Here is a 12577-nt window from a genome sequence, read left to right as displayed (position 1 = left end):
CTGGTCTCTGCACGATCTGATGGACGTGAAGACATCACGTCCTGGGGTCCTTCTCATCTCCACTTCATATAGGCTGGTATTTCCGTAACAGAATTTGTGGCCTTGATTTAACACGCTTTCTCGAAGAAATCGACTCTGTTTTTGGAGAAGGATGGAGGAGGAGGAAGATGGGGAAGAAGGGGGATGTGTGTTGCTTTTTAAAAGAACTAGCTACTGTTTATCCAGTACTTCCTCTCTGTCTTACCAAGAGCATCTCATGAATTAACTCTGTTTAATCTGTGGATTACTCCGTGGGGTACCGCCATCTCCGTCGGCCGGAAGGAAGCGTGGCGGCACAGAGAGGTTAAGGAACTTGCTTAGAGCCACACTGCCCTCTCGCGTGTCCCGACTGCCCTGTGTCCTTGCCGCCCGGCCTGACTTCAGTGTAGGGGGACCAGGTTGTCCAGGTTTGCCTGAGACTGTTCATCTCCAGCCAGCTGATGGTGGGTCACCCCACCTCTGTGGCCTTCGGCGCTGGTCTGGGCCTGTTTCATTCAGCCCCTCCCTGGCCACCTCGCCATTGACAGCATCAGGGAAATTTAACACCCATAAAAACACACTGCTGGGCTGGTCCTCCCCAGGAGGCGCCCTGCCTTCAGCTGGGGCCCCTTCCCTCTCTGGAGGAGACAATTCCCTGTAATTGGTGTGTCATTTCCTGGACTCTGGAGAAGGGCGGCGGGGGTGGGGGGTTGTGTGACTCAGGTGCCGGATGTGGGTGGGGGCAGGGGTGCCTGGATGGATGGACACTGGGGAGGAGTGTTGGGGGAAGGGAGATGGCTGTGGAGCGCCACTCCCCACCAGCCTGTTTTGTGATGCCAGCCAGGCTGTGGTGCCACCTGTGAGGGTTGGGAGTCGGGATGTGCTTCAATATCATGCATCGTTGCAAGTGACACGGTCACAATTTTCCATCTTCCTCCTGGTTCCTGGAGCACCCCAACCCCCGCATTCTGCGTGACTGGAGCCAAAGGAGTGTGTGCTGTTGAACACAAAGACCCTGAATTAGGAAGCCTTCGGGCAGCAGAGCTGAGGCAAGCCTCTCCCTGGGGTGAGGCCCAACCCGTGGGCCTTGAAGTTCTGCTGCCTGGGCTTGAATCCCAGCCTGGCCACTTGTGTGCTCTTGGGCCGGTGACTTGGAGGGAAGGACACGAGAGGCATTTTGAATAGGGCTTGGTGCATTGCGATACAAGCGCAGCTTAGCTGTTAACTACCTGCGGCTGCGTTATCTGGGAGGAGGGCATCCCTTGTGTCAGGGACATCTGGGAAGGGCTGAGTGGGATTATTTCCGGCCTTTCACAAGACACGGGTTCGGAGAGGATGGCATTACATGCCTGGCTCCTAATACCCAGGAGACTTGCCATATTATTAAGATTTCAGCGAAATGTCACAGGAGGGGAAATTCTTCTGCTTCCTGCTCCATGCCAAGCTGTTTTCCTGAGTCACAGCTCCTGGCCTTCTCTGCTCTGCTCTGCTCTCTTGCCCATGTTAACTCCTTCAGAACCAGTCTGACTTTGGGGGAGTGGGCGTGGGCTAGCCCCGTAGCATCCCAGGTCCTGCCACTTTGCCAGGAAGGTCTCTCAGATCAAGGGTGAACCATTTCCCTGAGGATTCGGTGCACAGTAGCTGTGTGTCATCATCATTCCAAATTTATACATGAAATGCATTTAGAAATGTGTCCCTGTCAGAATTAAATCATCAAAAAGGGAAAAGAAAAAAAACCAAAAAACTTTGACTCAGCTTTCTGGAAAAGGTCTTCAAGGCAGCTTTGTTACCATGACTACAGCAAGGTTCCCACCCACCATTCTATCACCAGCAGAGGCCTAGCCTCCACTGGAGTGGGTAGGCTGTTAGTCAGAATGCTGCCGGCCTGCTGTCTCGTATCTCAGAAGGACACTGAATCCAGCTGGCATTTCTCAGTTTTTCTCCCTAAGAGGCTTCACTGAGAGCCTCTGCTGTTGACAGATGTGTCTGTTGTTTGGATTCTATTAAATTTCTTGTATCCCCTTGGATACAGCCACTGAACTCACCTTAACTCTGGAGTGAGTTGCTGTATGTGTAACCGGGAACAAAATTGGGGATTTTCTTCTGTTTTGCTCAGACTAGAAGGTTGAGGATCCTCTTAGGTGTGGGCAGCCTTGGGTCAGACCCTCTCCTGTCACTGAGTTAGAGCCTCCTGTCCTTTTATTTCCTGGTGGCCTTGGGGAAAACTGTTTCCTCCACTTTCAGTGGCTTATGAGTATATTCATTTCTAGTGAATCCTGCCCACTCCCCCATCCTGCTCTTTCATGTATAATTAAAGAATTTCAAAGTTAAAAGACTTTAGGATCCTCTGGTCCTGTAGCTTTTTGATCTTTAGAGTTGATTCACCTTTAAAAATGTGAAATAGGCTCAGGCCCCCTTTCTCAGGAAGTTGCATCCACGTATAGGACTGTGGCAGGTAGCTTATGGGGCCTTGAGGCACTTTCATGGACTCCAGGTAAGAACTGGTCTGGTCCCTTTCCTTACCTTTCCTCCCATTTTACAGATGTGTCCCCGAGGCCCTGAGAAGGAGGGAAAGTTGTTTAGCTGTTTCAATTCTTTCTCCTTGCCTCATTCTTGGCTTCTGTTTCCTGAGGTCTTGAACCAACCTTCTAGATGGCGATGAGGAAGGAAAGGCGATTCCTGAGACTCGAGAACTCAGACTCTGTCTCCCAAACACACATGTGAGAGCATCTCAAATTAGCGTGCACCCAAATCCTCCAGAAGCCTGCTTAAACCCCAGATTGCTGGGCCCTGCTCCAGTTTCTGATTCTGTAGATCTGACATGGAGCCTGAGAACATGCATTTCCGGCAGATTCACAGGTGATGCTGCAGCTAGTGTGGGGACAACACTTGGATGGGGACCCATCATCCTAGGAGATCTCAGCCACAGGCGGATGATTAGATGGCCCAGGGAGGAGCTGGAGCCATTTCTGGCCCCGGAGGTTGACCAGGTGTGGGCTGGGCTGTGAGTTTCATCCACTGTGCCTCATACTCTAGCTCTGAGGTGCCCCAGAAGGGTGGTACCACTTCTGGGAGGGTTCAGGAAGCATTTGGGATGCTTTTGGTTTTCACAGTGTTTGGGACCATCAGTGGCAGCGGATGTGAGGGGAGTGGGGTTGTCCTTGCAATGAGGAGGGGGCCATCCTTTCCAAAATCCACTAGTACTCCATCGAGAAACATCGATACACTAAACTTGACTCTTGAGGAACATGTGTTGAATCTACTCTTATTCACTTACACGTGGATTTTTTTTCCAATACATAGAATACTTGTCTTTTCATTTTGCGCTTCCCAGGTAGCTCAGTGATAAAGAATCAGCCTGCCATTGCAGGCTACACAGGTTCAATCCCTGGGTCAGGAAGATCCCCTGGAGTAGGAAATGGCAACCCACTCCAATTTTCTTGCCTTGGAAATCCCATGGACAGAGGAGCCTGGCAGGCTGCAGTCCATGGGGGTCACAAAGAGTCAGACACAACTGAGTGAGCACGCATTTTCATTTTACCAATTTTTAAGTGCATGGAAAAGTTTGCGTTTGATTACAAATCACAGTATGTGGAATCACAAAAAAGCAGGGCTTGAGTCCTGATTCTGTCCGGGTTGCTTCAGCTTCCTGCTTTTTGGTGAGTCCTTTATCAATTCCTTTGTTTTTGAGGCGGAGAAAGCAGTAATGTGGATTTTCAACTGGGTAGTGGTTGATGGCCCAACCCTGTTTAAGAGTCTGTGGTTATTTGTTTTTTCCCCAGACATTTTCCTAGCTTTCCACTGGCCTGACTTTGCTCATGTGCTCTCCTCTTTCAAACTTTGTATGCTAACGAAACAATACATAGAGAAGCAAAACCTTGGCCCAGTAGCTTTCAGTTTTTGCCTGGCCCGGGTACCATTTCTTCTGGGACACGTCTCCTTTGAGCCCCCAAAATGATTTTGTTAAGCACCTGTCCTCTGATACATAAATGGAGTTATTTGGATTTATTAGATTCACACAGAACAAATTTCAAGCTCCTTCCTGGGGTCTGTAGGCCCACACAGATCAACCCGAAGTATGTACATCTGGTCACATTTTTTATCCTGAGTCAGACCTCTGTCATTTGCTCATTACTGGCTTTGGTTTGCGCCCACTGCTTTTTTTTTTCAAAATGTGACCCTGTACCTTCTAAATACTTCCTTTTTATTTTTCCTTATTTTGTTAAAGTAGTTCAGGAACATGGTAAAGTACAGTAGGATACACAGTGGCAAGAAGAAAGAAGTCCTGCGTCCTCTCCTTGCAGATTCTCCTCCCCTGAGGCAACCTCTGGTCCCCATTAGGAACTTACACTTTCGTGTTCAACTAGGAGTATTTTAGGCTTATGTAAATATGAGTATATACGAAAACATCTTTTTCAGAAAGAAACAAAAAACCCAAACAAAATGGAGGGGGAAAAAAAAAAAACCCGAAAAAAACCAAGCTAACCCAAACGAACCCATCTTTTTTGGGCTGTGTCTTTTGGTCTATTATTGGTGCTAGACATGCATTGCTTTTTTGTATATGGTGTTAGAGAATGTTCTAATTTTACTCTTCTTCATGTAGCTGTGAGTTTTCCCAGTACCGCTTATTGAAGAGACTGTCTTTTCTCCATTGTATATTCTTGCCTCCTTTGTCATAGATCGACCATAAGTGTGTGGGTTTATTTTTGGGCTCTCTGTCTTGTTCCATTGATCTACGTGTCTTGTTTTTATGCCAGTACCAAAGTGTTGCGATGAGTATAGCTTTGTGTTAAATAATATAGTCTGAAGTCACAGAGTATGATTCTTCCAGCTCCGTTCTTCTTTCTCAAGATTGTTTTGGCTATTCAGGGTCTTTGTGTTCCTATACAGATTTTAAAATGGTAATTTTTTTTCGTTCTGTGGAGAATGTCCTTGGTATTTTCATGCTCTTTAACCTGACCCAGAAGCTTGGAGATAATCAGTTTGTCTCAAGGTGATGTGTTCTTCTTCATGGCTGAATCCCACTATGTGTTCAGACCAACAGTTTATGGACACGGAAGCCCTTTCTAGTCTTAGCTATAACACCAAGTGCTGCAGTTGAATCATCTTGCGTGTGCTTTGCTGCCCTGTGACCAGGCCTGTAGAATGTTTCTAGGAGGAGATTGTTAGGTCAGAGACCCTGTGGAGAACGTGCGCATTTTCACGTATGATGGGGATGTGGGGTGAGGATCCCTGTGGCAATGAGAGGAGGTTCTCTCCGGGGAAACTCGCCAATCCTAGGCTGCCTCTTTTTAGTGCATTTTCCCACTAACTAGCTGTTGTGTGCCTCTGAGCCATCCCTTTGGGCCCTCCAAGCTGCTGTTTTGGTGTCTGTGGGGTGGCCCCTTGACTCTGAGGTCTCTTCTCCCTCAAGGTGCCTGTGGTTAGCATTTAATTTGCTCTCGGGGCTAGCCTCAGTGCAGCACTCCGAACATGTGTTCAGGATTTTCCTGCAGTCTGCCTGGTGAGCGGAGAGAACTCCCTGGTGTGGACTGGATTTTGCAAAAGTGGTCCATTGTCTGAAGCGTGCTGGAGGGTACTACAGCTCTTGGACCCTGGTGATCTGCCCCAGCAGCTCTGGCCACCATCTCAGACACAGGCTGGTGACACACAGCAGAGCCCGCATGCTGGGACTTGCCCAAGAGTTAACCCTGGAGCTGGGGAACGTCATCAGGCCATCTTCGCAGATAGTCATCTTTCTGAACTCTGTATCCCGTTCTGCCACCTGTGCTCTTGGCACAGTCCTGTGCTCTTGTGGTGCCTGGACTTTTCATTCCTCAAGCATAGCAGGGGTTCCAGGCCGTTCCCTTATGGCCTCCGTCAGCTAGCGGGAGAGCCGTCAGGCATGGAACGGATTCAGATCTTTGCAGGTGAAGATGGGATGGTTGTGTCAATGCTTGTGTTTAAATGAGGTGTGGGGAGAATAAAAACAGAAACGGATTGGCGAGGGTGGCGTTGGTATTTTTCAGATGAGACGCGGGTGAGAATGCAGCTTTCTGTTGATCTCTGGAGGATAGTCACAAACACGTCTGCTGGTGATTGGGTCATGGGAGCTCCAAGGGGTGGGGTATATTTTTCTTTTACGTAGTTATACTTTGTTAATCTGATAAACGTGAATAAATGTCTTCTACCACAAGTTATGTTTGCCTTCATTTTCTTAAAAGTATGTGACCTTCTTTTCTTGGTCCGTCTCTTACGGTCTCCTGCTTTTGCATCAGCCTTGAGTGTGTGGCTGGTGGCTCAGATGGTAAAGCGTCTGCCTGCACTGTGGGAGAACTGGGTTCCATCCCTGGGTCGGGAAGATCCCCTGGAGAAGGAAATGGCAACCCACTCCAGTATTCTTGGCTGGAAAATCCCATGGATGGAGGAACCTGTAGTCCATGGGGTTGCAAAGAGTCGGTCACAACTGAGCAGCTTCATTTTCTTTCTTTCTTTTCTTGGGTGTGTGACAGCTCCTGGCTGCTGGTTCATGGCTTGGTCAACAGGGACACAGTAGGGAAGGCTGGTGGTGGTTCTTGTTCAGTTGCTAAGTCACGTCCGACTGTTTGCTGCGACCCATGGACTGCAGCACATCCGGCTTCCCTGTCCTTCACTGTCTCCCAAATTCATGTCCATTGCGTCAGTGATGCCATCCAACCATCTCATCCTCTGCCGCCCCCTTCTCCTCTTGCCTTCAGTCTTTCCCAGCATCAGAGTCTTTTCCAATGAGTCGGCTCTTTGCATCAGGTGACCAAAGTATTGGAGCTTCAGCATCAGTCCTTCCAATGACTATTCAGGTTTGATTTCCTTTAGGATTGACTGGTTTGATCTCCTTGCAGTCCAAGAAACTCTCAAGAGGCTTCACCAACACTACAGTTCGAAAGCGTCAATTCTTTGGCATTTAGTCTTCTTTATGGTCCAGCTCTCACAGTGGTACGTGACTACTGGAAAACCATAACTTTGACTAGACGGACCTTTATCAACAAAGGGAATGGTGGGGATTTTGGCAAAATAGAGGGCATATTCCCTTCTAAAAAGTAGCTGGCAAGTGTTTAGCTCTATCTGGTTATATAAGGCCTTGCAGGCTCTGATTTTTTTTTTTTTAATAGAAGCCCCAAATCTAGGGTATTATTTGAAGTTTCCCAATTTTTGTATTTTGGCCATAAATTACAAATTTCACAGAAATGTTTGTATGCAAAAGAAAGACCGTCTTACCTCTTTGAGACATGCAATGAAGACAGTGGGGTAGGTATATTCTAGGAGGATCAGTAAGGTAGCATTAAGTTTGGGGACAAAATGAGTGTGTCCTCCACACCCTGCTTCCTGCGGGGCCTAGTCCTGACTGCATTAAAATATGCGATCCTGTGTGTCTTTCAGATCCTGGCTCCACAGAGAGAACAGCCCAGAAAAGAAAGTTCCCCAGCCCTCCTCATTCCTCCAATGGCCACTCGCCACAGGACACATCCACAAGTCCCATTAAAAAGAAAAAGAAGCCCGGCTTACTGAACAATAACAACAAGGAGCAGGTAAGAGGCCACCGGGAATGGGGTCCACTCGCGTGGAAGGGGTGGGGAGGGGCTGCGGACAAAGGCTGATGTTTCTCCAACTGCCCGTGTGCTCGGCATTTAGGAAGCTGCCTTGCTCCGGCTGTCATTTGCCTAGGACGGAAAGGGGAGCGCAAAATGGGCCTGGGGAGAAATTCCCAGTGGCTTTTCAGATCTCTTTGTGGGGACAGGGCAGTGACCCAGATAAGATAGAGATACCATGCTCTAGGATTTGGGGATTTTCCTTGGATTTCTTTTTTTCTCATGTTGGCACTGTTTGCCCTCGTGGCCTGAGGGTGTTGCCCTGCTAGGCTGGGCTGGTAGGACAGTTTGGAGTTTTGCCTGGAGGGGGTGGTATGGCTGAGGCCTGTGGTCCCTTTTGGTGTCAATTTTCTCATCTGTAAAAGAATGGGTTTAGGACTGTGGTGAGAGACAGCCGCCCTCCCAACCCACTGCCCACCGTGACTTAGGTAATTGGTCCCTATCTCTTTTCAGAGTGCCCAGTCCCTGGCAGACCCCATGCTTGATGCAAACATCGACTCACCATCTTATATCTTATCTCAGGGACCTTCTACCTCTAAAATTCTGTGCTGCAAACAAGCTACTTTTCTGACTTAAAAAGATGAGAGGTGCTTTCCTGGTCCATGAGGTCGAGTCTCCTAGCATGGAGCAAGCAGGATGCCTGGTTTCCTGATAACCATTTCAGAGGGGATTCTTCGGGATGTATTCACGCATTTGTGCAGATTATGGATGTGGAAGTGGGCCCTGGGGATTTGAGGTCGGATAAAATAAGATTGTTGCTTTCACGGGAAGGAACCCAGCAACGGTTAAACGCCCGGGACTCTGAGAGGGGCCGTTTCTGGGCATGAATCTATTTTCTCTCTCGAAATTACACAGTGAAATGCCAGCGCTGCTGCTGCCCTGTGGCTGTGGGCAGGTTAACCTCTTTGTGCTTCATTTTCTCATTTTCTGAAATGAGAATAATGATCTTACTGCTACCAAACTCGCAGGGCTGTTGTGAAGAGGAATTGAGCTAAATGACATAAATAATAAAAGTTAAGCGAGAGTCTACACTAAGTGAAATAATCACACAGACTATCTGTGAAATAATTAAATAGCTTTGGAAATGTTCCAGGCCTGTGCTGTTCAGTGTGATAGCCACAAGCCACGTGTGGCCACAGCACTTGTAAAAGTGGCAGCTGTGCCTGAGCAACTGAATTTTTAATTGAATTTAAATTTACGTGGCCACCTCTGGTTTATAGCTGCCATGTTGGTCAGCCCAGGTTTAATGAGTTGGAACTCCCATTACAGGAGAATCTGATAGCTTCTAAGTAAATTTTTGCAATTTGAAAAGATCTTTTCAATGATCTTTTCAGTGATCTTGATCATTTCAAGATCTTGATCAAGATCATTTGAAAAGATCATTTCAAATTGTAGTTTGAAAGATCATATAATAACAGTGTTGGAAAAGTGAGTGAAAGTGAAAGTCATGTCCGACTCTTTGCGATCCCATGGACTGTACAGTCCAGGGAATCCTCCAGGCCAGAATACTGGAGTGGATATAGCCTTTCCCTTCTCCAGAGGATGTTCCCAACCCAGGGATCAAACCCAGGTCTCCCGTATTGTGGGCGGATTCTTTACCAGCTGAGCCACCAGGGAAACCCAAGACTGGAGTGGGTAGCCTGTCCCTTCTCCAGGGGATCTTCCCTACCCAGGAATCAAAGTGGGGTCTCCTGCATTGCAGGTGGGTTCTTTACCAGCTGAGCTGTGGTGGCTCAGTAATAGCGTTGGTGAGACTAATACTAAAAGCAGGACTTAAGAGTGTGCCTATCCTTTCATAAGCCTTTTTTTGTGTGGATGTTTATAATGATGCTGTGAGGAAGGGTACACTCTCTGTTTTACTGGCAGAGAGGTTAAGTTACTTCCCCAAGGCTTTATAGCGAGAAGCGTAGGTCTGCCTGTCTGGCTTGAAGCTGCTACCCCCGCCCCAGTCCCTGTCACCATTAGCCATCCCATTATACCTGTTGGGCTTGAAGACTAAGAAACACAAAGGTTATAAATAATCCTCAAATTTTAATTTAAGGCAAGCCCTCTTTTACCAGTTATCAGTAAAGTCGTGAAGCAGATATTGTCCTCTCTGGGGAGAGAGAGTCTCCTAGTGGTTCTCTGTGTGTGTGCGCTTAGTGACTTCCTCCTGTCCTTTAAGAATTGGCTCACGTCTTTCTTCCTAGAATCTGACCACCTTAGGCAGCTCACAGATTTTCTCTTCCCCCTTCCTCAGCCACGGGTCCTCTTAACACTGAAACCTCAGGACCACAATGGTGTATTTGTAAATCTGTGGCCAGAAAGTGTCCAGTGGCTGCTGTCACCCCAGAGTCTGACGCAGGGGGAGCTCATGAATGCAGAATGCACTGGGCATGTGGAGCAGAGAGGCAGGGGTGGCTGGACACAGGGCATGACTACACGTTTGCAGAATCGGTCATCACAGTGATGAGAGAGTTTACAGAGCTGTGTCTCTGGAGGAGAAGGGGTCCAGGCCTTGAAGTCCAGACTCCTTCCTGCCCCACTGCATCTGGGAAACCCACTGGGTGACCGTGTCAGTTGCTTTCCCATCCTGGTGAAACAGGGGTTTGAACTGGGAAGGAACATTTCTAAGCTTGATTGTAGGTTTTTGTTTTCCACATCTAAAACTCCCTGGGGCTGAACGGCCAAGAGTTGGCAACAGAGAAGTAGCCTGAACTGTAAAGAAAAGAAATTCCTGACCCTTGACCCCATAATCCACTCTAGTTTATAGTGTTTGCATAAACTATGCAAACCCTCCCTCGAGGCAGCTTCCCTTGAGCACAGTCTGTTTTCCTAAGGGTAACTTAAATCCTTAAAAAAAAAAATTCTTCTGGACTCTTTTTTTTTAAAAAAAATCGTCTCTTTCCCTTTTCTTTCTTCTTTTCGATTACAGAATTGAAAAAAAAAAGTGATGGAATTAAATGCAAAATGCATGTCTCCATATCCTAGGTTTTACCAATGTGATTTCTGTTAGTCATCAACATTTGATGATCATGAGATGTCAAATATCAACTCACATTTTCGAGTTCCTACAAAAACTCAGAAAACTCCAACAATAGCTGGACGTTGGACCTGCGTTCTGCACTCCCCATCCCTCCCTGTAGTGGTGTCTCCTGCCGGTTTGCTCTTTCCTTCTGCCTTTAGCTCTTTCTAGGCGTTCACACTCTTGATTTTTGGTGTGTATCAAAATTCTTCACCCCTTTCTTGTTTTTATTCACGCTGAAATTTCTCCTGTTCCAGTGTTCTAAAAAGAAAACCATTCTAGCATAATAACCGGCCCCCGCCCCCCGCCCTCATATTTTCCCATTTTTGGTAGAGATGGGTTATTATGAAGTAGAGTTACGGGTTTTAAGTTTCCACCCATTTTTCGTGTATTGGGGACGCATTACTTTAGGTTAAAGCCTCTGCCTGGAATGCGGGAGACCCGGGTTCGATCCCTGGGTTGGGAGGATCCCCTGGAGAAGGAAATGGCAACCCACTCCAGTACTCTTGCCTGGACAATCCCACGGAGGGAGGAGCTTGGTAGGCTACAGTCCATGGGGTCGCAAAGAGTCGGACATGACTGAGCGACTTCCCTTTTCTTTCACTTTACTTTTAGGGGAGTTCTAAGAGTTTTAAGAAGAACTTTGAATGAGTGAGTGAGTGAGTGAAGTCGTTCAGTCATGTCCGACTCTTTGCAACCCCATGGACTGTAGCCTACCAGGCTTCTCTGTCCATGGGATTTTCCAGGCAATAGTACTGGAGTGGATTGCCATTTCCTTCTCCAGGAGATCTTCCCGACCCAGGGATCGAACCCGGGTCTCCCGCATTGTAGACAGACGCTTTACTGTCTGAGCCACCAGGGAAGTCCAAGAACTTTAGAACACACTTTTAGAGGAAGTGTTCTAAGGTTTGTATTTAATTTTTTTCAACCTTTTTGTCCACTGATTTTACTTCTTTTTTTTAAAATACCTTTTTTAAAAGAAGACTTACTGATTTTATTTTTTGGCGGTGGTGAGTCTTCATTCCTGCATGCGGGGCTTCCCTAGTTGTGGGGAACAGGGGCTACTCTTTGTTGTGGTCCGAGTGCTTCTCATCGCAGAGCTTCTCTTGTTGCGGGAGTGGGCTCTAGGCTTGAGGGCCTCAGTAGTTTCAGCCTGCGGGCTTAGTTGCTCCGAGGCATGTGGGATCTTCCTGGACAAGGGATTAGATGCGTGTACCCTGCATTGAGGGGTGGGGATTCTTAACCACTGGACCACTAGGATTTCACCACTTGGAATGGACCACCATCATCTTGTTTCACCTCTTAACAAAAGTGAGAAAGTATGTAGGTGCTTTTTTCTTGGAACTGGGGGTGGGGGACATCCCAGAGCCTGGAAGGATGCTTCTGGTGTTGTGTGGAGGAGGGTTAGGTTGCTGAATGACCTCTGGTAGATGGGGCAAGAAATACCTTTTCTCAAGTGACATTGGACCCTTATTGAGAAATACCAGTCTATCTGTAGTTCTTAGGACATTTTTGAGTTTGAGTCCTTCGGGGAGGGTCTCTCTCCCTTCCTCCTTTCTCTACTTCTTTTCTTTCTTATTCAAGTATTGAGCAATAATCTGCTAACAGATTTGTGCATAATGGCCTTAGGTGTACCTTTGATCAAATATAACAGAGAAATGACAGGGCCCTGTTGCCTCCTCTGAGTTCAGGGCTATCCATGTTCATAAGGAGGCGAGCTGGAACTCAGTTTGTTGGGCCTGTGCGTTGCCTTGGGCTTCCTGGTGGCTCAGACTGTAAAGAATTCGCCTGCAGTGTGGGAGACCTGGGTTCGATCCCTGGGTTGGGAACATGCCCTGGAAAGAGGGCATGGCAACCCACTCCAGTGTTCTTGCCTGGAGAATCCCCATGGACAGAGGAGCCTGCGGTCCACGGGGTCGCGAAGAGTGGGACACGACTACGCACAGCACAC

General features: G+C 47.7%; 1 protein-coding gene across 41 annotated transcripts in view; it reads left to right on the top strand.

Annotated features, from left to right (window-relative positions):
- Positions 1–12577, top strand: part of ZMYND8 (zinc finger MYND-type containing 8) — a 124425-nt gene that overhangs the window by 32073 nt on the left and 79775 nt on the right. For 34 of the 41 annotated variants that reach the window (XM_069548737.1, XM_069548735.1, XM_069548722.1 and 31 more), the window contains one exon: positions 7414–7562. In XM_069548737.1, coding sequence (XP_069404838.1) covers positions 7414–7562 — 149 coding nt within the window. Of the gene's footprint in view, positions 1–5428; positions 6970–7413; positions 7563–12577 lie in introns of those variants that run through there. The other 7 variants (XM_069548745.1, XM_069548744.1, XM_069548742.1 and 4 more) reach the window with 3 other exon arrangements.

The sequence above is a fragment of the Ovis canadensis genome, chromosome 13 (assembly GCF_042477335.2).
Source record: "Ovis canadensis isolate MfBH-ARS-UI-01 breed Bighorn chromosome 13, ARS-UI_OviCan_v2, whole genome shotgun sequence".
Lineage (NCBI taxonomy): Eukaryota > Metazoa > Chordata > Mammalia > Artiodactyla > Bovidae > Ovis > Ovis canadensis.
This window is presented reverse-complemented; position numbering and strand designations above follow the sequence as displayed.